Source organism: Pocillopora damicornis, chromosome 3 (assembly GCF_964200805.1).
Source record: "Pocillopora damicornis chromosome 3, jaPocDami1.2, whole genome shotgun sequence".
In the NCBI taxonomy this organism is placed as follows: Eukaryota; Metazoa; Cnidaria; class Anthozoa; order Scleractinia; family Pocilloporidae; genus Pocillopora; species Pocillopora damicornis.
Genome location: NC_142672.1, coordinates 4407249 through 4434377, shown reverse-complemented (window position 1 = coordinate 4434377; position 27129 = coordinate 4407249). Strand labels below are relative to the sequence as shown.

At 36.4% G+C, this 27129-nt stretch overlaps 5 protein-coding genes across 6 annotated transcripts; 2 read left to right on the top strand and 3 right to left on the bottom strand.

The window, feature by feature from the left end:
• Window positions 1-532: 532 nt before the first annotated feature.
• On the bottom strand, window positions 533-6847 carry LOC113679477 (uncharacterized). 2 transcript variants are annotated; one of them, XM_089201248.1, is made up of 4 exons: window positions 6605-6847; window positions 1867-1931; window positions 1315-1483; window positions 533-736 (listed from the first exon to the last, which is right to left on the bottom strand). In XM_089201248.1, the coding sequence occupies exons 2-4, from the start codon at window positions 1919-1921 to the stop codon at window positions 658-660; spliced, it is 303 nt and encodes a 100-aa protein (XP_089057374.1). In that variant the 5' UTR covers window positions 1922-1931; window positions 6605-6847; the 3' UTR covers window positions 533-657. The 2 variants fall into 2 exon arrangements, with proteins under 2 accessions (XP_089057374.1, XP_089057373.1); XM_089201247.1 differs by lacking the exon at window positions 6605-6847 and adding an exon at window positions 2100-2188.
• Window positions 6848-9096: 2249 nt separating this feature from the next.
• On the bottom strand, window positions 9097-11754 carry LOC113679473 (uncharacterized). The gene has a single exon (XM_027196434.2). It carries the CDS (start codon window positions 11455-11457, stop codon window positions 10903-10905), a length of 555 nt encoding a protein of 184 aa, XP_027052235.2. The 5' UTR covers window positions 11458-11754; the 3' UTR covers window positions 9097-10902.
• On the top strand, window positions 11746-19232 carry LOC113679472 (dysbindin). Its single transcript, XM_027196433.2, has 12 exons — window positions 11746-11957; window positions 12045-12095; window positions 12445-12480; window positions 13123-13176; window positions 14007-14067; window positions 14195-14327; window positions 14770-14902; window positions 15312-15334; window positions 15862-16002; window positions 16747-16859; window positions 17339-17473; window positions 17854-19232. The coding sequence occupies exons 1-12, from the start codon at window positions 11902-11904 to the stop codon at window positions 17881-17883; spliced, it is 966 nt and encodes a 321-aa protein (XP_027052234.2). The 5' UTR covers window positions 11746-11901; the 3' UTR covers window positions 17884-19232.
• LOC149047897 (uncharacterized) lies at window positions 19001-21356 on the bottom strand. Its single transcript, XM_089201245.1, has one exon. The coding sequence runs from the start codon at window positions 20666-20668 to the stop codon at window positions 20048-20050; it is 621 nt and encodes a 206-aa protein (XP_089057371.1). The 5' UTR covers window positions 20669-21356; the 3' UTR covers window positions 19001-20047.
• A 2647-nt stretch (window positions 21357-24003) lies between these two features.
• LOC113679493 (uncharacterized) lies at window positions 24004-26965 on the top strand. Its single transcript, XM_089201246.1, has 3 exons — window positions 24004-24133; window positions 24262-24349; window positions 24971-26965. The coding sequence occupies exons 2-3, from the start codon at window positions 24268-24270 to the stop codon at window positions 25195-25197; spliced, it is 309 nt and encodes a 102-aa protein (XP_089057372.1). The 5' UTR covers window positions 24004-24133; window positions 24262-24267; the 3' UTR covers window positions 25198-26965.
• The last annotated feature ends 164 nt before the right edge of the window (window positions 26966-27129 follow it).

The window sequence follows — 27129 nt, the reverse complement described above, 5'->3', positions numbered from 1 at the left end:
ATAAAGCTATTTGTTAAGCCAGTTAAGGGAGTACTTTGTTACGTTAAGATGAGAGAGCAGTTTGCCAAGTTAAGGTAAGAGAACAGTTTGCTAAGTTAGGGTAAGAGAGCAGTCTTTTAAGTTAAGTTAAGAGAGCAGTTTGTATCATGTTACAGCCTCGACTAATAAGAGTGCATGATGACAAATCCTTTTCTTGTCATCTAACTGGTCCAGAGATGTCACGTTACCTCACTAATACACTACTCTTTAATGCAAAGTTAAAAAGGACTTCGCTGGTATTTTTGATCGCCTGGGGGGTGGGAGTCGGATGGTCATGGGGGATCGCATGGTTTTCTGGGGGAACAGAGGAGGGATCAGTTCTCGCTAACAGATTATAAAGGGGGAATGTAAAAACTTGACTGCCAATGCGGGAGACCCGCAGCCTTAGGTGGGGATCAAAAAAATGAGTGTGCCCCAATGGTGCCACGAAAAATAAAACGAAGATCCAGACGGAAAAAGTTAGAATACAGGTAAAAACCCTGGCTTTGTTACATTTACAATTTTAATGAAGTTTGAACATAAATGAACACAACAAAAAATTTTTTTAGTTGAAACCCTTATACAACTTTATATTGGTCATGTTCATAATAAACGACGGCATGAAACGGTCTGGCTCTTCTAGGGATAATATTTTTTCATGTCCATCAGGAATTTGTCATACGCTGTATCTCCCTCACTTGCATTGGTGTCTTCCTCACTGAGATTTAAAGAAAAAGTAACAAGAAGTTTTTTAGTTCAGTAAGATCAGATGGGAGATCAGGATGTTCCGAAGGCAAAGCCAAGCACTGAAAGTTCCCTTAAAATAAACTTTCGCTTTTCCAGTGAATTTTGTCAGCAATTCACTGTGTTTATCTTCTCTCACGACGCCAGATCTCCCCTAAGTAACCGTAAAATGTGAATGCAATATTAAGTTTATAGTAGACACGTGCACTATTTGCATTCGCAAGTGCTGTTTTCAGATTAAAAAAAAATGGTGATTTTACGTTTTTTTTTTCGGAAAGGATGGCCGAGTAATGCAAACTGTGCATTGTTCCAATGATGAAAATCTTTTATTTCCAAACATTCTTGTTGCCGTTGCTGTCTTGGTCCCTATCAACAATCCTCAATCAAGACGCAAAGACCCTCTTATCGACAAGTGTTACGTGGCAAGGAGGACTGACCGCTTTTTTTTTTGTTTTAACGCTCATAAACACTTGCTACAGAAGGGTGATTTAGCCGGGGTTTATAGGTGGCCCTGGTGTGGTAAAAATTCCCTTAAAGAAGTTGTAAATGTACCTGCTATCTTCTTTAGGAGGTCTGCAGCATCTCAGGCCTCCTGCACAGTTGAGTGAAGGTGAAGAAGGACAGTTTACTACTTTAAAACATTTTCCCCAAGGAATGTCTGAAAGACTGCACGGTTTTCCCTCTTGCTTTTGTGTCTTTGGTCCTTTTTTACTTTTCTTACCTGTATACAAATGCTCATATCAGAAAAGTTTAGTTGGCACAACCAACCTCATTGGCTAGGCTTCTCTCTATCATGTTTTCCATGAAATGGTAACTTCATTCCATCTTGGTCGGAGTGAGGGCAGGAAACTGGCAAAATATTCTGTAGTGCTTGTGCAAAGTGGGACTAAGATTTCACTTTAACTTGAAATTAGACGAGCATTGGCGCTTTTGATTATTTAAAAATCGGACATTTTGTGAGAAATAAAGCTAAATTTGCCGACTTAAGTTCTGTGGGTGATCGACCATCGACCATCGACCGCTCAAGATCCATACCCTTCAATTGAGACCCTCTGTCGGAATAAGAAAACTTTACTTTCCAAATATAGTAACTTTAGAGCTTACCTTCTACAGTGCAACAAAGCAGAGCCACCAAGGTAAGACAAATCAAGACTTTCATGATGTTGTTTCTGTTAGCACAGAGGAAAGCAAAAAAGCAGCTAAGTTTCATTAGCAGGACAAAGTCGACGAAGGACGAAGGGTGAGGCTCTCTGTTTTACCACAAACTTCGCATACTGCACAAGTATGAAAGTGACACAACAAGAAATGTTTACTGCAAAGTCTCAATTGATACTTACGGCAACTACTTAAAGAGAACTTTTCTGTTTGAAACTCAGGCTGTATTGCTTGGGTAGAGTTACCCTCAGCTCTTTTAAAGTAATTTGGGCTTATCTGTTAGCCGGAAACGTGTCCATCATAGACAGACGAGTACTTATCATACCATCTACACCTGTGCGATGTCTGTGTGAAAATGTTTAGCTTCGATTTTTTTTTTTCGAAACGACTATCAATTGCACTTTCTATTCCACTGTAGTCAAGATCTGATCGAATTAAAATAAATTTGAAATAAAGAAATTTCAATTTACCGAGTAACATCGATACTTATTTACTCTCAAAGTTTCTAGAAAAAATATGGTTTATTTGCTCATACAACAATAGCTTGTAAAAGTGTAAATAGTGCTTAGTACGAAGACGGTAGAGACCTCCTTTCCAAAAATCTCCAGAATATTTTAGAGAGAAAATTCTTGAAACAAAATTTAAAATTTTTTTTTGTTAAAGTTCCCCTAACCGCAATGATATAGCAACATTTCGGCTATAAAAAAACTAAACCCTTCCAGAAATCGGATTATAACTCGTACAAATAAACCAAAAGTGGTAGGAACAGGTGTTTTCTTTGTCTAAAGCTATTTTCCAAAAGAAAGACAGCAAAAGGTTACCTCAATAACGACATGTGATGACAAGGTGTAAACTTGCCACTAATGAGAGCGGAAACTTAGGTTTCTGTTAGTAGCATTTCAAAAGAAATCTACTTTGTTCCTTGAACAATACGGACATCAGTAGATAGGGCAATATCATTATTTTTATTAGAACTTTATGGCGCTTTGATAAGACAAAATTATCAAAATCAAACATCTTTCACCATCTTAGTGTAGTGTTCTATAGAACGGCTTTGTGCAATGTACCTCCAATATGCATAGGTCCCAGAAAGAGCACAAAAGACGACTTCTATTTACACCAAACTTAACAAACATAACAATGCGAACAAATTGTCCGGACAAGAATTTGCATTCTTATTTCACATTAAAACAAGATAATATAAACAATTTGACTCATAATAAGATGAAGTAACACTGAAAAAGATACGGGCGAGTAAAAAAAGGAGAAATATGGTTTTGATGAACGGGTTTTGATGAATCAAGGTTCTAAATGTTGAAAAAAAAAAATGACAAATTGAATTTTTTTTTTCAAAAAAGCAAACAATTTACATGACAAAACGAGTTCCTTTGAATGTTTTGGTGAGGATCTTAAACTGCAGAGTACGATTTCACTCTGGGCTTATAAAACTTTGTAAAGGGTTTTGGCTCGACTCAGGCCGAAGCAGTGTGGATCAAAAGACGTTTTTCAATAAGTACTTTTTTTACCTCTGCATTTCGGTTTCTAAAGATTATTACACGTTGGTACTACACTAGCTCAAAATAATAATCAGTTACTTGAATGGGTATTTGAAAAGATAGTTTTCTAAAGATAGCTGAAAATATCGAAGTGATTAACTTAATAGTCCTGCAATTTTTCCAAAGTTTCCGATAACAGGCGATGTAAACAATTATGGGAGGATAAAATTATTTTTAAAGGTTTTATTCATTCATTACAGGATAGAACATAGGAAAATATTTTAAGCAATATAGCTGTAATAGTGAAATCACAGGGATCAAGATAACAAGAATTAGTTTATACTGAAACAGTGAGTAGTGTTTAACACATGCTGTGATCGGCTCAAACTCTGAATACCTTTATCGAATAGCCTTATTTATTCACCTCCGAGTAATTCGCGCGGGATTTACGCCCGAAAATATTGTAATCGTTGCAGGAATAAATGTGTTAAAATCGAATTATTATCTCACTGTTTTAGTATATATACTTTAACAACTATTCAACTATTCTATTCAGTGTCGGCTCGGGAAATACTCCACTAGCCACTTACACTGAGTTGAGTAGTTAAATATTGTTCACCAATAGCATGGAAAAACACTAGTTTTAATTCTAACACAGTCTGTCTATCTTGAGGAATTTTCCCTGAAGTTTTTCGATTTTTTCATTTTCAATCGCTATCCTAGGCTTTCAACAAATATTCTCGCTTTTTTTCTCTCACCCTTTGGGGTTCCCCAATAAAGAATATATATATTTTTTTCGTTTCAAAGATAATAATCTTCAACGCGCTTTTAACAGACTTAAGAAAAATCTAAACTTTTCTCGTTTAAGACTTGGGTTCGAAAGAAATAAAACGATTAGGACCAACATAAAAACTATTTATGAAAATCGTTTGTGTAAATTCAAAAGAGGGTGGCCATAAAATCAAAGTACGCGCATATCAATTTTGTCAATGAAATACGTTTTTAAAACGTAGGTTACAGCTCCATCTGACGCCACGTTTCGTTTCGGTCAGAAGACACTTTAAAGGCCTTTAGGAATCTTAGGCAATCACATTTTACGGTTTTTCAATTCCAAAGGTGAAAAATATTATGTAATCGCAAGAGTGAAGAGTGATTACCAAAATAGGAAAACTGCGTTGCGAAATTGTCACTCAAAAAGAAAAAAAAATATTCTCTTACTGAAAAAAAATGGGCAGAAATTGAATAATGCAAGTGTAAATTTCATCGGAGACGAAAGCATAAAGATGAATTCAGTAATTCGTTTAAGAGTGAAAAATAGGGAAGCAAGTGAAAAAAATCAAGTATTCATATCACGAGGAAATCATGCATGTTAGCCAGGGGTTATGGATCACAACAAATAATAATAAATACCGTTCCTCATTAAATTGATTCAATGCCTCTCTAGAGAAGGTATACAATATTTGAGTCAAGTTTCTGCTCGAAATCATAACTGATTGCCAATCATGACATTGTGACACTGTGAACCACAATGACAAGGAAGCTTCTTTAAAACATACTTCATTTAGCATTTAAAAAATACCCGTGACTTTGAACGAACTTAGTGCCCCTCTGATGAAGGTGCGCCATCACACTATTTGAGTTACTGATCCAAATCATAAATTACCAAACTAGATACAGTAAAACCTTACACCATAACGTCATGGCGAGTTCTGTTAGCACTCTTTATTTAGCTACCCGTGACTCTTGAACGAACTTATTTTTCTGATTAGCATATGAAAAACTATTCTTTCCTCTTGTTTTGTGCAAGGTAGATCCACCTTAATTACGCGATACTTCAAAAGAGTTTGGGCCTTTAAAACTGTGTTTTACACCTAATTCTTTCAAACCAAGCGAGAGGAACCTCACCAAAATAAGGGCTAGTGTCGAAACGATTTTGTTTAAAAAGATAAAGAAACCAAACAATTAAGAGTGCCTCAAGGCGACTCCTGCTTGGCTCCGTTTCCGTTGATGAAAACAAAAGAGAGAGCTAAAAGGCCAATTTAGTTAAGAAATAGGAATATTATTGAGTCTAATTAAAAAAAATATATACAGTGGTTGAAATTAAAGCCTTTAGGTTTAACGTGCAAGCTAATCTCCATATTCATAATAAAAAAAAATTCTGTCCTCTTTCTAAATTGTGAGTTTTCATTTTGTCTTTATCTAATCATGATGTCTTTCAAAGCTGTGTGTGTTTGACGGAATTTTTTTTCCTGGAACAAGAAAGCAAAAGTATATTGATCTTAATGTGTCCCTCGTATTTGCATCTTTGCTATTGAAACTTAGTCGTCTAGACAATTTTTTTTTTCTCTATTTTCAAACAAGTAAACGAGCCGCAATAATATAGAAATTCTGTATCAATCTATCCTCATGGTTAAATTCCTTTTCGTATTCCTAGCATAAATTTTTTTCATAAATTGAAAAAAGCTGAAATAAGCTGAAGAAGAACAAGCTCAGCCTACACATACAAAATTCCTAACAGAATCTGTTGGGTAACTAACGCAACATAATGTCGTCCAACAACGTGCGGAAAAACTGTCCATCATAGAAGTGTAAGAGCCCGTACACATACAAATAAACACAAGTCTAAGAATCGAATCGGACTAATCCCAAATTATTGGATGAAAATGCTTTAGCATAATTGAAGTTTCTTATAATTCCATCATGAAAAGGCTCGTGAAACGTTTTCAAGTATCAATTTCTCATATATATTTCTAAAACTCTTGAGCCTGAGCCTAATTGTCACGTTTAACTCAGCTTAAAAAATAGTTGTGTTTTTTTTAATCACTGGTTGGTGCTAGTAAAAGAGATTCTCTTTCAAATTTCAAATTTGAATCGGGCTGTTAAAGAAAAAACAGGCCTCTATGGAAAAGTCTTCAAACTCTGTGCGGTGAAAGCTTAATTGCATAATTGATTAATGCTCAGTTTGAGGGTTAATCCATTTTTAGGGATATCCCTAAAATCTGAGTGGCGTTTTGAACCAAAACTAAGATCATGTATCCTATCCAGTAAAGAATGCATATATCTAATTGTATGGTTAAGAAGACTAATACTCACAACATAAACAGCTAATTTGAACTTGGCCATGAGAAAAAATTGGAACGTTCAACAATTTTAAAACGCCTAAAAAGTTGACACGAGTGAATATCATGTACCTCGATCAGGATAAGTCTTTTGTTTGTAATAGAGCTGGATGTGGCTTCCTTTTCAAAGTAGAATATCCTATAAGTGGTTTTTTGTTTGAAGCAGTGTGATTCAACGAAGACGAAACTGATTAAACTTCTCTGAGTCACTATTATACATATCACGCGCAAACTCTATCAATATTTGTACTTCATTTGTCGTTGCTTGTCAAATGAATGGCCCCCCCTGAGAAATGATCCAATTGGTTTTAACCAAGCCGCATGTGCTAGTCATAGGTAATGATGGGGAGGGGTAAGTTAAGAGTACCTGGTCACCTTCAATTAAGCGTAGCCACGAGAATTCCTACAACCTGATTGGCTAGGAAATATCAAGGGCGAGTTTTTATAGACGTGAAAGGAGTTGAGGTGGTTTCCATGCAACATGCTTGCCTCAGTGAAAAATTCTTGAAAAAGAGGTGGGTATCAAGCTTAAGTTACATACATTTAGTTACAAATTGTGCGGAACAGTACACTGGAAGTGTGAAATGTAGGGTGGCAGTAAACCTAGAATACAGCTATTTTTTAAATGGACGAATTTCGATATTGCCTGTTTTACCTTTTCGTGTTGTCTATGAGTATGTAATTGCATCGAAATTGCAGTTTTAGCTTACTGATACTCAAAATGCATTCATTATTAATATTTACCAGGATTAGCCCATGCTATATGTGGGTTGTTGTCTAATTTGTGATATTAAAATCTGTGTCGCAATAAAATAGTAGGAGCGGTAGTAGGACAACCTACTTTAGTCTGCCGAGATTAAGCTTGCTGTAATAGTGGCTGAAAGGCAATGAAAATCTTATATTTGAGACTAACTACGTCAGTTCAATGACTACTTGACATTGCATAACCGATTGACGACACATCAAAGTGGAAACCGATCTCTGCAATCAACGGAAACGCTGAGCTTATAAGTAACGGACGACATCCTTAGAGCGATGGATAGCAGGCAAATAACAACAAATCACCAGCTTATAAACCCGGATAAAACTAAACTTGTGCTCCTTGGAACACTACAACTTGCATCAAAGTTACCTGACGTCACTGTACCCTTTCTTGGACAACAACTATGCCCTGTCTCGTCCGCCAAAAACCTGGGTGTTACCCTGGACTCTGGCTTAGCATTCAATAATCATATCTCATTGTTATCGTCATCTTTGCAAACTAGTTTATGTAAAATAAGTAGGGTTCGCCACCTGTTCTCCAAGGAAGTTCTGTATATAATGATTAACTCTATTGTGTTTAGTAAATTATTCTACTGTTCTGCGTATTTCCTGATCATATTACACCGGCCTTGAATGCTCTTGGCTGGCTAACTATAGAGGAGCAACTTCGATTGCTTGACGTGGCAATGATGTATAAATGTGTTAACAATTTAGTGCCAGCATATATTAGCTGTAAAATAGAGAAGCGCTCAACATCGCACGTTTACAATCTCCGCAACAGTGAAGATCTAAATTTGCCAAAATGCCGGACAGCGGCTGCCCAGCGTGGTTTCTTTTATAGGGTAGCAAAAGCGTGGAATAGTCTCAGTAACAACACTAGAACTGCTCGATCACTAAGATCATTTAAAAAGCATGCAAAGGCTGAATTAGCGAAGAACTAGGATACCGGTCTCTCAACTTATAACTATAGAATATTTAATAGTGTTAGTTTTTATGATTGTTAATTTAGTAGTAGTAATTTTAAGTTATTTCTATATCAAGTACAAGTAAGTTATTATTTTATATCATTAGTCTTTTATATTATATATACACATTGTAAATTAATTCTGAAAAATCCCTTGGGCAGAATTAAATAAAGTTTGTAGGTATGAGACAAAGAACTCACTGCACGTACCTTTTTTTTTTTTGTAATAAAAATTACCAACTTTTGCATGACAACTTCAACCACAGGCAGCCCAAGCTCCAGCTGTAAGATGATTAATGGAAATGAATAACTCGCTAAAATGGGTTCTTTTCATCAAAGTAAGCGGTCAGATAACAAGTGATACACTGGAAATAAGGTGAGGTACTTTTATTGAGAATTTGACGTATGTTTTAATTCCTTAGCGCGGTCGTAAATATTTCCATACAGACTCCTATAATTCGGGTCGTCCGACTCGGAGCCCAGTGCACTGACTACTGGACAAAGCCGTGGCGTTGGCGTGCCTGCGGTACAGTTGACCACGCATGTTAAAAGTAGCACCTTGTACGGTCGTACGGTCGTACATCCAAATTTTTTCAGCTTGATGGGTTACTACTATTTTGTAGAATTATGGGGCCACACTATGCGAGCTCCACTATTAAGATGCTAGTTCAGGAAATATAGTATTAGATCAACTAATAATCTCCCAATTGATATTTTTCTTTATTCTCATCACTTTTTTGCTTGATATTGTATTGATATTGTAAAGAGAAAATCTCTCATGGTCACTCATGGGAGTTAAAGGGTCAACAGCAAAAGTTTGATCGGTTTTAATCTGGTACCTTTAGATCTCAAAAAGCATTTAATTCAACCCTAGAAAATACTACAAAATAAACAATTTCAACCACACTTATGATTTGCATGTAATTTTAAAAACATTATACTTTAATTCATGGAATATCTTTCTGACCTACATGTATGTCATATTGATGAATGTTCATGATTAAACTATTGGAAACTTAAATAACTGTCTGTGTACAGCAATGCTTAAAATAAAAAAAAAGTTGGGTTATTTTTTCATTGTAAATTTTGTTGTTAGAAGTAAATGTGACTCTGTTTTCAATTACTTTGCACATAACAAGTGATTGGCAACATTCTGGCAATCAGTAGTAGAGCTGATTGCAACACTTATTTTTGCAATTGAATTATTAAATCACCCATTTTGCCACAAATGCTTATTAATTTACGAAGGCATTTCCCAATCATTCACTTGACAATGTCAATAATTAAATATGAAATATGAGAAATATCCTAATTCAAATTCTTGCTTTCCTAAGTACGAGTTATTTGACTCTCTATTATGTGTCAAAACATTAATTGAATGAACTGTAACCCTGATCAATCCTGAGCAATTTTACAGTTACAAGAGACAGTTTACCATTCACTTATGCCCAGCAGTGATGCACTATTTCACATCCTTGATTCACTGAAAATAATGAGCCAATATGCAAACACATGCACCAGTAGAGGTCTGAAAATCAATTAATCTCAGGGGAATTAGAATTTCTCTTTGACATACTATAATGGCAAATATTTCACATTTTTTTTTACATTTCTACAGATTATCACCATGAAAGACATCACTAAGTTTCCTCCCAATATGTTGAAAAGAAAAAATCTGAACCACTGGGTTAGGACATTGATGAACACAGCACTGACTTATATTAACCCTTTCACTCCTAAGATCTCATTAGAAATTCTCCTTACTGTGTACCATACAATTCTTAAGGGGTGAGTTTGAAGCTCTAGGGAATAAAATAATAAGTCAAATTCTCAATAAAAATACCTCACCTTACTTTCACAATGCATTGCTTGTTATCTGACTGCTTACTGTGTTAAAAAGAACCCACTTTAGCAAGTCATCCATTTCAAGGTTTACTATGTACATAAGGAAAGCCCGAAGTGGACAGCTAGCTAAAATAAGTTCTTTTCAACATAGTAAGTGCTCAGATAACAGGAAATGCACTGTAGAAGCAAGGTGAGGTATTTTAATGAGAATTTGACTTATTTTTTTAATCATTAGAGTGGTTGTAAATATTCCCATACAAATTCTTATAATTTTGCAATGACTCTTCTTTCACAAGATGATCATCTCACAGCTAGAGCTTGAGCTGCCTGTGGTTACACATGCGTGAACTGACAAAGCTGAATTTTTTTTTCCCAAAAGAAGACCCCATTTTGATGCTCTTTTTGGTCTGTCTGATATACTTGTGATCACAGTCATTGCACAAAATAGAATAAATAGTGTCAGTTCATTGTCATTTCCTAACAGGATCCTTAGGTTTTGCGAAAATATACCTTAAAGTCTTAAAAGGTTTTCGAGCAACTTAAATGTTGTGGCTATTCAAAATTCTCTTGATGGGTTCTGTAGGATGGGTCTATGAATTGTAACTTCTCACTTACATTCATTAAATTTTTAAACCAGAGTAGCATAAAACCAAGCATGATTTTCAAGTTCTTTTAATTAACTTGATCAGGAGCCCCTAATTTTATTTCATTATCAAATTTTATCATTATTAACATTATATCAAAATATACAAAATCTAACCTGTTTTCACAAAGATGTATTTCAAGCAATTATCATATTTTACTTTCGAGAACCTTGCTGTAGCTTCAATTCCAGTTCTGCAATTTTCATGTCCTTTTCCAGGAGCAAAGCTTGCTGTTTCTCAACCTTCTGCTGTAGAGAGCCTCTCTCGTCCTGAAGCTCAGCCACCATTTTTCCATAATACTTTTTACACATGTCCAACATTGTCTTATAACCATCAGCATCCATGTCCTTGCTTGACTCTTCGGATTGATGATTCTGCTCCTCGCAAATGAGTTCTTTTAAATTAAATCTTCGTTGCTCTTCATTGAGTCGAATTTCTTCGAGATCGAATATCACCGCTTGTGCCATTGATTCAACAGTTCCTTTTAAAACTTCGTTCTCCTCCTTTAATTTCTCAAGTTTCGTCTCAGACTCCTCGCTCGGACTGTCGATACCTTGGACTCCGTGAGAGTCTGTTTCTGACTTTGAGCCTACTTTCACTTTCTTCTCGAGCTCGCTAACAAGCTGCAAAGCCTTATCCCTCTCATCTTCCAAAGCCCTGATCTGTTCCAGTAAAGTCATAATAAGAGACTCGTCACTTGAGTTCGCCATTTCCTCCTCTACTTTGAAATAACTACATAAACAATGAGGTTACGTTGTTACGTGCGCCTTCGAATCTTCCAGAATTACAAACAAAATGAAGAAAGGTAAACTTGATTACAGATGGATCCCAAACAACTTGAGAAAGATGAGCAATGCGCCAAAAAATTCCGAGCTTCTAAATCTCAAAACGCGCTGATATATTGGAAAATTTTTACGTCAATGTTCAGGTTCCACAATACTCTCAAGGTTCAGGAAACGAACAAGAAGCACCCTGCGGCCATATTAGAAATGACCCAGAGATGCATTGTGGGCCATATTTAGTCAGCGGTTTCTCGTAGTTTAATATAGTCAAAGAACAAAAATAGAAAGAAAAGATGGTGAACATTTAGTCAATTTTCGAGACGAACTAATACCAAGAAGGCCAGACGATCTCGATAAAATAACGCAGACAGAATGTTTGATAATTTTAGAGATCGTTTGCAAACAGTACAACATGATCTGACCCAAGGGTAAGAGTAATTGTGGTTGTATAGTTTTGCACGAGTTTTAGAAGAAGCCTGTGATCATTACTCGGTTTTGATTTTATCCTCCATCAGCTGGAAATCAATCGCAGATAAGGCCAAAGCTGTCAATAAGAAAATAGTAAGGTTAGTATATCAGTATGTGGTGTTAATTATTATTTTTGTGTAAGCTTTTACGTGTATATAACTGAATAATCAAGATTAATATCCTTAACTGTAGCTACCTAAACCTGGGTAACCCTTTACACCCTAGCATCAGTTCGTATATTTAAGATAATCTTCATACATTTCTAGTGGTGTTCACAAGGATAGTTTTTATAACAGTCGATAGCGTCTTAAGATGCCGATCATTTCCTTCACTCTCGTTACTTTTGTGTTAGGTTCAGGACTGATACTATAAGGAGGACTTAGATGTTAGTCTTAAGGTATTGTGTAACAATAAGCTTGAGTACAGATATCCTGTTTTATTGAACAGAAGAACGACATTCATCACAGATGAAGTAATTGAAAGGTAGGTTCTCAAATCAGGGTATTTTCTTCATGTTATTTGCTCTAATTGAACACGGGTTATTTCATTGCATACATCTCTCGGTTAACATGTTCTGGTCTCTCTGTTACATTGCAATAATTCTTAATTGGTGATTCGCGTGATGTTAAAGTTGCATACCTATCTAATTGATTAAGTCTCTAGGTTTGAATTTAGGCACCCACCCAACTCAACACCCCCCTTCTACAAGAAAAAAAAACTCAGGTGCACACATGATAATTGATTATCATTTGTTTACTGGCTTACAATCTTTGAATTCCCTTTCTGTGCTATATCTTCACATTTTATTGTTATTTATTTTTTTTATTGTGAAATAAACTTACTATTTGTTAATTACTTCAATCAAGCACTTAGGGTGCTTGTTTGAAGAAATATGGTAAATGTCATGCCCATGAATTAAATATTGTAAGTTTTGCACAAAAAAATTAAACACTTTAGAAAGAAAAAGAGCAAGAAACCACTAAGAGAATTGTAAATGATGCAAATTGCTGACATACAGCATGTATGCTGACCCACTGAGCTTTTTTTATTGTGCTAGCTTAGGAGAGCCCAAAGTGATTTTATGTAAATAATCATTATCATTTTGTGGTTTTCCCTAATCCATAGTGATGACCAGTGCTTTAGTTGTAACCTTGAGGCAGGTTCTGAAATCCTAAGCAAGTAAGTGATGACTGAGTGCCAGTAATTAGTGGAGAAAAATAGACCACTTCTATTCCAGTTAATATGTAATACGATTTCAACAAATCAGCGATAGGTAAAACTTAAAAGTACATTCTGCTTGGGAACTGAAAACTTTACAACCTAACATCACTATCTACACACAGGTATATTCTCCCTACTCTTTTCCAGTCTTTTCCTTTGATACTGACAGGGAGAATTTGTTAACAATCAAAGCTTCTTAGGTTGGCAATCATTTCCTTTATCCTCATAATCTTAATGAATAATTCAGTAGTATTACTGTAAGGAGATATTATATGGTAGTCACCATCAGGGTCGAAAGGATTAGGTAAAGATGTTCTTGAGATTTTTCTATCAACTAATTATCCAGAAAATCGTCATTGAAATGGTACAGACAGTTGGAGGAATGGCCACCAGAAAGAAGTGTCATTATCCCACTGCTGTCTTCATCTAAAAAAGATCTGAACAACAACATGTACATCTTGCATATTGAACAACAGCATGTTGCATATTGACACTCAGTGGTTGAGATGTTCATTTTTTATTATCATACTGAATTGGCTCAGGAATAAAATGTTTGACTATAGATTGATAAATTACAGAGAAAAAAAATATGCTTTGGTTCTTTTTTTGGAAACTCTAATAAATTTTTTTTGTACTAAAAGCTGTTTTAAAATTGTACTTTCAGTATGAATGTTCTCATCTCAGTTTCAACACATATAACTTTGACTACACACAGCTTTAGGTTAAATATTTAGTTATTGGTAATTAATATGAAATCATTGCAAAAATAATGGGTAAACATTTATTAGGTTCCAAAAAGAATGGGCAGAGCTTCATGAAGCATCTAGAGAATGCGCAGAAAAAGCAGAGGTCAGTAAGCTTAATTAACACCGTAGTAGGTTTTTTTCTTGTCGTTCTGTCAGTTTTTTTCTTGTCATTCAGAATGTTTTACTTTTGTGTTGTTGTTTTTGTCTATATTTAAATTTTCTTTTTCTAGAGGTCTGATCAGAGTATTGCTGAGTTTTCCAAGATATGTTCCAATTTATACACCAACATGAATATGTTCCACACAGAACTGGCTTTACTACCTGAAGTGATAAAGAACATTGAAACAGCCAAGGCAGATATAGGTATACTTGAGTACATGTAACATGTATGAATATTTGAGTACGTATGTTTTCATAGGAACAGTTGCAGCAAGGCTTTTAATGCTAACTCTGAAATTCTCAGAAATCACTCTTAGGGGTTGGCTACAGCCAGGTTAGAGACAGTTAGAGCAATACAGCATGAAATGGTTTGGTACCATAAGGGTCTCATTTCATAAGTAGCAGAATTATACAGTGCTATTGTGTTATATGCATCCAGAAGGAGAACAGTTGCTAAATTCAATGATATGACAAGTTATAAAGCTTTTATGGTAACTGTAACTAATTAATTCCTGGTTTTAGAAACCCAAAACATACTGGTAAGTTACAAAAACATGCACTATTTAATGGTATTCATATGCAAATTTCATTACATCATGTAGCTATCCATTGGCTTACAAGCTATTTGGTGTGATATTGTTGTTAGATGCCTTTGGTGGACAGATAGAAGTGTTGGATAACTTGATGATAGACTTGGAAGAGGTTTGTGAACAGCTGGACCTAGAGAGACGGAAAGCTGCACAAGGACTCAAGCTTTCCAAGCTAAGACATAACAGAGAGTAAGTTAAACATATATTTCATTCAGCATGAAGTAGCAGTTGTTAAGAATCAGTAAATTGTCACAGCACAACCCCATGGGACACTGGCAAAGCAAGCTGCCCCTTCATTATCTATTCATTACCGGTTCTCTGTATGATTTGAACATTTCAGTGAGTGGCTGCTAGCTCCAGTTGTGGTTTTCACACCTTCCCCAAGCAGTTTGGTGACTGTGGTGTTCTGTATTATAAATTGAAGTATACTTGTAGTCATCCATTAATCTTGCATACGACAGTATCTTTGATGATTAGAAATACCTATAATGTACTACTTACATCCACTTAGTGTACATGTACATGTATCTTGTCTTACATTTCTGTCACTACATCGGTTATTCATTTACCTTACTTTCTACCGCAATTGATTTTTCAGGGATGATTTAGAAACTCTTAGAGGTAAGAAAATATTCTTTGTCACTTTTAAACCTTTGACCCTTAAGAGTGACCAGTGTCTCATTTCTCCTTACAATATAACCCCTGAGTCACACTCTGAAGTCACCCAAACAAAGGAAATGATCACCAAGCTAAGAAAGCTCTTGATTAATAATCAAATTCTCCTCGTTATTACCCAAGGAAATATACAGGTATAGAGAACAGTATGGAGAATATGGGTACTGATGGTAGGGTGTGATCTGGGTTAATTAATAACTTTCGGAGAGGTACAACCGGCAGTAAAGTTCTTCTAGTGCTTTCACAACAGTGGGAGTGGGTTAAAAGAGATTATTGGTTCTACTTGTTCAATTATACTGCTTTAATTTCTCTGCATGGTTTAGGATTCAAACTAAGTGGAAATATAAGACGGTTGTGATATTATTGGCTAAATCATTTGATACGTGTAAATGTGAAGAAAGTTGTCATCAAAGGTCAGGAAGAGGTTATACAATGGTAGTTTGTAATCATGATTGCTCTTCAAATTGTTTCAGAGGAGCTTCAATTGGCCAAGGAAAGGAATGAAGTTAAAATACAGCAACTGGAGAGGCAAGCTTCCATAGAAAAACGACAAGTCTATGAAGATGCCTTTCTTGAACAAATGAACTACTACATACAGCATGGCAGAACAGAAGGTATGAAAAAACAAAATACATGACCTTTATTGATTCTTACTTAACCCTCTAACTCCCAAAATCTGATTGATGATTATCCCCTCTAGCTGCTACACATTTCCTTGTAAATCAGTTATGAGAACTTAGTGCTAGATCAAGATAGCAGCTTCTACCTGTAAGTTTGAATATTCTCATTACCTGTTTGCAGAAGAATGTCTGGATATTGTAGGGAGAAATTTTATGTTAATCACTTCTGAGAGTTAAAGGGTTAACTGCTTGCAGTTATATGCCAAAATATCATTCTTTTGCATGTACAAATGGTTAAATGCAGGGTAGGCAAATTTTATGTTTGGTAAATCCAATCAGTTTCATGATCAGATGTCACTAACCACTCTGAAAGTAAAAAGAGAAAGATTGTCAGGCAAAATATTCCTGTGTATTAATTAATGTCAAACCACTAAAGATTTCTCTGAAACTCAGTAAACTGTGAAGACCAGAAATATTCACAAATGTTATTGTCTTTTAGGGTAAAGGCTAATCAGGGTGAAAAAGCAAAACTGCAAATAGTGATGGCTCTAAGTTTGTGATTTTGAAGTTTGCTTGCATTTCTGTTACTATTGAGATTGTTCAGGATACAACTGACCTTTAGGATCAAATCAAAGTGTTCACAGTTTTCTAAGTCCCTTCATAGTTTGTAAAGAACAAGTTTATGAAATTCACAATTAACTTGAAGCCTGTCTGTCAACTACTAATTTTGCATGTTAGAACCAATCTGTTTGGTGCATGGTCGGGGTAGTGGATCTCTGGATGATATCATGTTGGAAGACAACAGTGATATGGATAAGGAACTTGATGATTTCTTTGGCTCAGAAGCGGAGGTTGGTCAGTTTTTAAAACCCTTGACTTTATCTTACATGGGTGCCATAGCCTTCACAAAGCATGTCTTCAGTGAGTTAATCCTTTCACTCCCAGGATCAAAACATTCCTTCTCTGCACTGTCTCTCAAACATTTCTCCTGCATTTTACTTTGAGAATTTGGTGCCAAATCAAATGATGTCCTTCAATTAATATTTTTCTGTCTTCTCATCACCTCTCTGCTTCAAAATGAATTGATAATTTAAAGGGAAATTCCTATTTAGTCACTTATATGAGGTCAACATTTGAGGTTTAGTTAAAACTGTGTGAGATATACATTCCTTTTATATATTTTACATATATAATTTGGCTTTTTTTCATTCAGTCAAGTGATTGCTAAACAACAACAAAAATCAAATTAGTCTTAAAAATTTGATAAAAAAGTGAAGGGAAACCTTTGATAAAGCAAAAGACTGAAATGAATTCTTAATAATTAATTAAGACAAGTGATGTACCTGGAGGTATGGACAAAGACCAAACATTTGTTGGACTGTCTTCCGAGGATGAAGAACTACGTAATCAGAAGTTACCTGAAGTCAGTGCCACCTCAAGAACTGAACAAGAAGCAGAGAAAAAGGTAGTGTACTTGGTAAAGTTGATAGGCCCTCTGCAGGACTTGTTAGCCATAAAAATAATTATGGTTAAGTATACAAAGAAAAAAAATTGCAGTTGCTTTTATTAATAGGGCTGTTGGACAGCAAACTATACCCTCAAGCTTACAAATGAAATAAGGTTGTCTTTTGCTTCAAAACAGGAATGATGCAATTGTCATCAGGCCCTTTCTATGTCTGTCTTTTTTAAATACCACAACCTTTTTTCCAAAAATAAAGTGTTTTGTTTTCATCGTCTTTTAAGGGCCTTTCGTTGCAGCTTACTTTCAATTTTAACTCACCTTACAATGGTGAACTTTTCAACCTGCACTACTCCTAATCTAAATAAAACAAAACTATCTTTCAGGAAAGTGAAGAGGATAGTAAGCAACCTTAAAGGAGCACTGGGTGAGCCATTCATGATTTAAACTTTGATAACAGCAGGTGGAATAAAAGCATCCTTGAAAAGTCAACCCAATGATTTAAGGCAGTTTATGAACTATAGATGTTTTGAAAATGTAAACAATAAAATTGTTGGGGAATGTTGTTGTTACTAGAGTTTGCAAGTACAAGTACAGTCAAACTTTGATTATCTAGACCTCATTTATTGGAATTTTTTGGTTATTGTAAGTTGCATCTCTGGTCCTTTCATCTACAAACATTTATATTCATATTTTCAATTATTTGGACTATTGAGCCCAGTCCCCCATGAGTCTGGATAATCAAGGTTTGACTGTACCCTGTAAAATAATTATTTTGTGACACCGTGTTTGAAAATAGAACTGTAGACTATGTTTTGTAGGAAGTAATTTAAATAAAATTGTCAAAAGATAAATATTTTCTGACTATGAGCTAGGGTTAAAATGATATGCTTAAAGGTTTGTGTGATAGTCATGTAAAATACAGAGTAAAAGAACAAAAATATATTCTGGTTTACTTTAGGTAAGGGGAAACTTACAGCAGGCATGATATAACTTATTTAATTCCTTATCAGTACATACAGCACTTTTTGACTGAGTGTCTTTAAAACAAAATCAAAGTAATCACAAAAGCCCATTTGAAGAAAAACATCACGTGGGACTAATGAGAATTTAAATTAAAACAGATAAACTGTCTTATGGGCAAGAAAATAAAAGTGAACAAGTGAGATTTTGTTTAAGAGCAGTTTTCAGTTGTTTAAAAAAAAAAACCATAGTAATCACAACAACCAATTGGAGTCAGTTAAGATTGACATCATCATTAAATGAGAGCTTGAAGTAAAAACAGCAAACTGCATGAAATAAGGGAAATTGTAGGCAACCATATCATGAGTAGTTTTAATTTTTTGAGTCTGATTGGTTTAAAAGTTGTCAGAAGTTTTCTGATCCAATCAAAGAGCAAAGTTAAGCAAAACCAAAGTAATCATGAATTACTTTTGACAGTTAATTGAAAACTACTCAGACCAAAGTGTAGCAAAACTAAGGCAACACCACTAGTTTCATTACTCAATTGAAAACTGCTTTAAGAGACAAGGATAGTTTGTATGCAGTTTACTTCATATGTTGCACTCATTGGTGGAACCTTTGCAAAATTATAACTAATAACAATATTTTTGAAATGTTTCGTGAATATTAAATGAAACAAACAGGCAAGAATTGAAAATAGTGCTCTCAAGCAGGGCTGGTTTTGATAGCTTTAAATCTAATTCTGTTCAGGGCCTCTTTTGGTCTTAGGAGAAGAGGAAATAAAGTTTATCATGAAAAGCCATTCAAGTCTTTCTCTCTACGAATGTACTATTTTCAGGACAAGGTTCTCGCCACAGTTCATTCGTACGTGACATTCCTTAAAATTTGGGTTCCTCTGTTTCAACTGGTTTTCAAAGAGAACTATACTGCCTATAATAAATGAAAAAGAAAACCTCGAATCAATTCAAAGATAGGTGGGACAGAGCGTGAGGTTATGCAGTGTCACGTGTCTCTACATGTTATAGCAGTGCGATGTTCAGTATTTTAAAGAAAAAAATAAAAACCTTCCTTTTTCTCAGAGGACACGGTAACGAATCCTGTGGTCTGATTACCATTTACTCGCTCAAAAATTGTTCAGTCAAAGGAGGATCTTGCCTTAATTACTGCCTTAAATCAATCGGGTTCCTTTGGCAAAAATGTTGTTAAGTTAGAAAAAAATGAAAATGTTACTCAACAGACTAGGTCGGTCCGTATTGGGAAAAACTGTGCCCGAGGTCTTGAGCCTTGGGCGGTACTCAAGCCCTCGGGCACCCAGCTGGTGAATAACATATATTCTTAATTACGAGAGACTATTTTATGAACACTGATTTGGTTTACAGTTGCTGTTCATCCTAGCTAGTCAACTGCAAGTATTGATTTGTAGACAGTAGAAGCGGCAGAGAGGAATAAAAGGTTGTGATTATCATTAACACAGCTGAGTAATAAGAGGCAACTTCAGTTTACACAAATGTTGAGTCGTAATGATTCTGCGACACGGCCCACCGAATCGTTGTGGAACCTAAACGTAAGCCAGTAGTCACGGTTCGGTACAAGAAGTTTGGATATCATGACAATTAATTATATTTCTGTCTCTCTCACAATCTTCCACCTTCCTCTGGCGTCTTTCGTTAACCATTTTTCATTATGTTTCAAGCTTTGAGCGTCCTCCGAAAAGAAATCTGATTCACACAGTGCTTGTGACAAAAACTGCAAGCTTTCAATCAATTGACTTGCAGCGATCACATCCTTGTACTGTTTCTTGGGAAGGCTTTCGTGCATATCAGAAAACAGCCTCTCTACAACACCTGTAAAGTGCAAGTCGCTTTCAACCTTATTTCTGACGACTTCTCCCGGGCAAACATCGTAGCTTTGTAGTCGCCATATTGGAAACTTGCCACCGGAAAAATTTGCAACTCGTCCAGTATCTTCAAACTCTGGGAATTGCTGCATTTGAGGCAGTATTTCCTTGTTTTCAGTGCTCGAGTTCACGATAAATTCTCCCGGTTCCAGATTAACCTCAGGATGATTGGCTGACAAAATAGCATAAATGTCGCCGTTCTCATTTTGGCGGTCGACAAGCTCGATCCCAGATCGAGATTTCCAAACATATCGAAATTCGTACACGTCAACGTTTTTCTCTTCCCCATTGACGGTTAAGCTGAACCTTCCTACGAGTTGTCGATGTTCTGGGCTGCTCATTTTAGCTTCATTACATTGATTACAACGGATACAATCAAAAACTGCTACAAAAAAATTTAAATTGAAGGTGGTAACGTAATGCCCCAGTCTCTCTCCATCACGGAGAAAGATAAGGGACTGGTACCAAAACTGGCACCGTCTGGCTTGGTTGTATTTTGTCAGTTTGCCTGTTTGTTTGACACTTACGTAGAAGTAAAAACGGCTGAGCCAGTCGACGGGGGTTGAGGACTGTAGTTTCCCCCAAACTAAATTTCACGCTCCACAAGGAGCCATCACAACTCCCTCGCTGGTTGATAGATGATTCCAGTATCACCTGACAGCACATGCTTTACAGCTCCTCAGTTTTACCGTCCTTGAGAAAGAGAAAGTAGATCTTTTTCTGGCCATAGATTCTGACCATTGAATTCTTTCATGAACAGGAGCAAATCATTGAGCACATGACAGCTTTTAAAGATATCCGCCTATCAGCGGTTGACGTGAGGAAACTCATTTTTACGTCAATTTTGCGTCGGAATTTTTCCTTGATTTTGAAATGAGCAGGTGAACGAGTGTGTAAGTTCCGGAACAGGCAGCTCTTACCCGCAGCTTAGACAATAGCCTCCTGTCAGTCTTGTTTGTTTGTTTGTTTTACGCCATAAAGGTTTGTATGGAAATGAACCAGACCCAAAAATCTGAGCTAGTTTCGATTGAAAACAAACTTACCTCGCGTCTGTATTTATTTATTTGCATCATGTAAGTTCTAGAAGACGAATTACGCCTGTTTATATGCGTTATTGATTAGGCGTGAGGTCAAGATGACTGGATATTGGCCGAGTTCTTTTTTTTGCGTTTTTTTCTAGTGACCTCAAGAGAGGATCTACTCTCTCAGTGACCACTCGACCATTGCGAAACACCGTGTAAATCAGATACGTAAAAATTTCATACACAATTCCGGTGGGGTCAGCGAGAAAAATCTGAGGAGTGAACTATAATTTAGTGTAGGGAGCAGTTAAGCACAAATGCCTTTGTAACGGACGGAAGCTGCTGGAAGTTAGAAGTTTTCATTCTGGTCAGCACAATTTGTTTAAAATGCTAAACGAACGACAACCTTACAGTGGTTCTATTGACGACAAAGCGTGCCAGAATTAGTTTTAATCTTCTTCCGGTTGTTCGTGTCAACAAAACGTCTCTGCCTTACTTGGACTTTGACATTCCAGAGCAACACACCAGTGTTTCTCGTACATTCACCAACGTTTCCGTGATCAGATATTTGAGAAGTTGTGCTTTCTAATATATTTGAGAAGGCGTGCTTTTTAGGACATTTGAGAAGCCTAGATATTTGAGAAGTCGTTCTTTTTAGGATATCTGGGAAGTTTCGCTTTCTAAGACATTTGAGAAGCAAAGACATTCAAAAAGTTGTGCTTTTAAGACATTTGAGAAGTTGTGCTTTTTAAGACCTTTGAGGAGTCATACTTTTTTACACATTTGAGGAGCCAAAACATTTGAGAAGTCCTGCCTTTTATGACATTCGAGAAGTCGTGCTTTCTATCACATTTGAAAAGTTGTGCTTTTAAGGCATTTGAGAAGTTGTGCTTTTTAAAACATTTGAGAAGTTGCGCTTTTGAAAATTTGTTTTTTTTTCGGACAATTTGTGCTTTTGAGAAGTTGTACTTTTAGGACATTCGAGAATTTGGGTTTTTTAAGATATTAGAAGTCGTGCCTTTGAGGAAATGTGAGAAGTTGTACTTTTTAAGACAATTGAGAAGTCGTGCTTTTATGGCATTTGAGAGGTTGTGCTTTTTAAGGCATTCTAGAAGCAGTACTTTTTGAGACAATTGAGATGTCGCACGTGCTGTCGTGTTATGGGCACGCGAGGTTGAGAGGCCACGATGTAGTGACTTAGAACGTAGCGTCACGGCAACCACAGAGAAGATCATATCTTGGGTGCTGTTAGGCAAAAAATAATTGGTTTCAAAACGCATTCTTCTTTCTCTAGTGTATGCTGCACCCAATTGTTTATTTGCGAAAGTCAAACTACGGTGAAGAAACTCCGAAACAAAAAACTTCGAGTAAAATCGGGTGAAGTTCGGCGCTGTAATGTAACTCTCACTCACTGACTCACTCTTAAGGCCCGACCAAACGCACGCCACATTTCAACGCAAAAACTTGTAACATTGTTGCGCGCAACGTGTTGCACCAAGGGCATCCCAAGCTCACTCGAGAAAAGAGAAATATGAATTCTCGGACACGTATGTGTTAGCCTACGTGTAGCCACAAGGTGAAACGGAAGCGAACCTAACCCTAAGGAAACTTAGAAGTTTCCTTACCTTCCGTTTTGCATTAGGGAGGAGGGTACGGCTACACGTAGGCTACGTATGTTACACAGTGTTAGGTTGCGCGAGGAATCGTCGAGAATTTGAATCCGTTATAAGGAATAGTATGGGGAACAACATATGCTCCATTAACAACGCTAAATTTTCCGAAATATCAACACAGTTAATTATCTGAGATCATCGCACCCTGGAAAGTCTAAAAATCTTCGCGCATTACGATGAAAACGAGTTTTCCACCAGCATTTCCAAGTGCTCGTTATGACTAGAATTACAGTGATGGCAAAGCAAGCCCAAAACGGCAGAGATCATTAGAAACTACGATGGACACATAAGGAATGAGTTAGTTTTATTAATCTTACTTGTAAAATGTTCATGTCTCGGAATATTTAGCGAGTTCAAATTCTCAACGGTTCCTCGCGTAACATAAAATCCTATGATACAATCCTAACGCTTTCATTAATAAATACGTACGTGTCCGAAAATAATATTTTCCTCTTCTCAAGACCTGAGCATGTTGCAAGATGTTGGATATATGATTTTCAAGATGTTGCGCATATGATTTTCACATATTCGTGGTCAAAGTTGGATTAAGTTTGAAAAATAATCAATTTTTTGTTGCAAGATTTTTGGATGTTGCAAGATGTTACGTGCGTTTGGTCAGCTCCTTCACAACATCTCACAACACTATCCAACAATGTTGACAAAAGTGGCTTTTCTCGTGTAGGAAGCAGTAACTACAAAAACTCTTCATAGCCTAAATACAACTGAGTAAGGCCCCTTTAAGGCTAAAAGAAGCAGCCTGTTAAAATATATTGGGCGCTTCTTTAGGGAAAGAACTTCCTAATACGTGTGCTTTTACGACGTGATGTTTAGCATTCCTCGGAAGGTACCGTCCTAAAATAATCAGGTTATGATAAGTATACCTTTATCGTAAATTCGATTAGGTTATGACCTTACTGCTTTTTTGCCAGTTCCGGGGTAACCTTGACTACTGAAAATACGTGAGGTTTGTAAATGCGAAATTGTGCGTCTCGAGAGGAATAAATTGAGTGATTTGAAGCTGGTAAATTCAGTTGTGGCACGAGCTAACCGACACCATCTGCAACAAGGTTTAACAAGAGTGACTTTTACACCGGTGAAAGTGAAAGTAAAAGTGAGTATCGCATAACTGATAAGAAGTAGCCCCCCCCCCTCCCGCCGGGTTATGAGAAGAGTCCTTGTCAACACCGACATCTTTACACCGAAATATCGAATTATACTTTCTTTTTTAATCATTAACAGGAATCGATGGAAGAAAAGATGTTTAGAACCGTGATTCTGCTTCCACTGTTTTTCCTTCTGTTGGTGGAGTTTGAAACTGAGGCAAAAGGTAGGTTTTTAAACTGTCATGGAAGTTAGTGACTTGTCTCATATTGGTCGTAGTCTCGTAGATGATTGGAAGAAAACGTCTTACTACGGACTCAAGAGGCGCAGCCGAATGAGTCCACAACATTTTGACCACTGTGATGAAAAATATCGTTGTCGAGTAAAGACCACGCTACATCGCTGTCGATTTGTTAAAAAGTATGATATCAGCTAGCATCGAATCCATTAACAATTATTGATAAAATATCAGTAAGTTGCACATTTTTTGTGCGTCGCTGACTCTTTCCATTGTTTTACACCAAAGTCGGTCAGTGGATTCTCCGTTGTCCACCATTTTCACTCGCTACTGAAAGTGAAATTTTCGTTTTTCTACTCTTAAAAGAATATCATGCTTCCTTACCGAGGTACTTTCCAAAAATTACCTACTTGTCAAATTGGTTGCCTGCCTTCTTTTCCATTTGTTTTGTTTTCCTTCAGTTTTTATAATGCCACCCTCTTTCTTTCGGTGTATTCTCACTTAACCAATCTAATTTTTCAACGTAATAGGCTTCGGGATTTCCACTTGTGGGCAATGTAACAGTTTAAAAAGAAATAAACTAGACTGAAATTTTCTCTGTCAATTCAGCTATAGATCTGCCCATTTCGCCAAAAAAGTACCAAGACATGATTCACACAGGGTTTAATACAAACTGGTTCAAAAGGAAGGATCCAATGCAACATTACTCGGAGCAGATCATTAAAGATGTTCGTGATAAAGGTTTTAGTAACTTAAGACTTCGATGCAGGGCAGATTTGTACTCTTACAACTACTCCGCTGCCAACTTTACAATCCATGGACCAGAGCTGTTGTGAATGCGATCCGTAATAAAACACTGACAGGTGGAAACAACGCTAAGCGAATACTGTTTCTGAGCTCGCCGGGAAAGACTGTGGTGGGTTTACCGAAGATCGACTCAGAAATCTACAGAAACGATTCATATTTGATGGCTGAGTGGCACATTCATGCTTCAGGCCCTGTCAAAAAGCCCACTTCGCTCAAGTATTGGACCGGAAACGGTGATGGTGTAGGCAAAGAAAGTGTCAGAATAGCAATTAAGAACGGAACGAACTTCACAGAGAACACGGGGCTACTCACTTACTTTGCTGAATGGATGCCACAAGATAACAATGGAGGTACAATAAATGAATCGGAAGCCACCTACTTCACCCGTTTTTTTGTCAAAGAAATACGTAAAGCCAAAATACCATGGTCCTTGAATTCTTTGGAAAAATACTACATCATGGGTAAAGGCAAATGGCGCAGGCGGCCTCTGACGATAGAAGGCCAATAACTAAATATGTCCAAGATTTTGGTCAATATTATTGAATTAATGCCAAAAAGGCCTTAAAAATGAAATTTACGCCAAATTAAGGTCAGTTACCATCAGTACACATAAGGTAACTGGGACAGTTTCCGTTGTCATAACTTTAGTAATTAAGGGGAAGAGCCAAAACCTATTGCGTTTGCCGGAAATGGATTTTGTGCTAGCTATTTAAATTTTGGTCGAGACTCGTTTCAGAAGTCTTCTTCTCTTTGGGGACAGAAAGCGAACGAAACGAGTGAAACAATTAGAACACTAGAAATACAGTATCCAGAGTTCAAAAATTAATAATTGGGGTTAATGGCTATAGTCATCAACGTATTCTTTAGGGGGTTCATTGAGGGTTAATTCATCACATACTTTAGGGTTCATTTAAGGGTGTTTGATAAGTATTACTTATCTAACTCATCATATTTCAACTTATGATCACGTACTGTAGGGGGATACATATAAAAGGGTGTTAATGAGGCCAATCGTTGGTCGTAATTCGACAAAAAAATCTAGCCGTTGAGCATGAAAATTGATAAATTTTAGTCGTCAAACAAAGTTAACTGAAAAAAAATTTTCCTTATCGCCGATGCATTATTTTGAAAGTGCCAAAATCTTCGACTGTCTCGTCGTGTTGGCAATGAGGGAAAAAAGAAAACTGCTCCATATCAACCTAACAGCGGCTACATCTGGACTTACCCCTGTAACTCGACTCGTATAGTAAAAGCCAGCGAGTAAATGTGTTTTAGAACAATGAAAATCAATCATTAACTTTTCAAAATGATTCGAATTCTTGACATTCTTGTAACCGTGACAGAAAAAAATTAACCTTTCGCCGTAAAGACGGCCAAAATTTTAACCGTTAGCTTTAAACTTTACTTGGTCAGCTAAAAATCACGTACCCATGCTTATCAAACATGCTTAAGGAAACATAGAGAATTGTAATTGATTCCATTGCCTTAAATATGAGTAAGCTTTAGTGTTGGAAAACAGAAGAGAGTTGTAAGTTGAAATAGAGTAGTAAAGAGCAGCAAGTGAACGCTTGAAAATAGTCGCTGGTGTACTGTTATCCGACGTAGAAAGAATTTCTCCTCACAGGATCAATACGTTATCAAACAGGCAAGTGATGGGAATGAAGAAATATATAAATTAGGGGAATATCAGTTGCATGATTCAATGACAAATTCTCAGAACAAACATTAAAAGAATTGTATGAAAGAAAGTGAGGAGATTTATTGATGAGATCTTTGGAGTAAAAGGGTTGAAAGAGATTCGTGTGCACGGTCACAATGTTTGCGGGAACTTCTTTACTTATTCAGGGATGTATGAATGGAAATTACTCACTTGAATCCATGTCAAGTAAAAGAAAAATTAATTGATTAATATCAATACCAATTCAGTGAAATAATGCAACACAAAAGTTTGTGGGTATTAA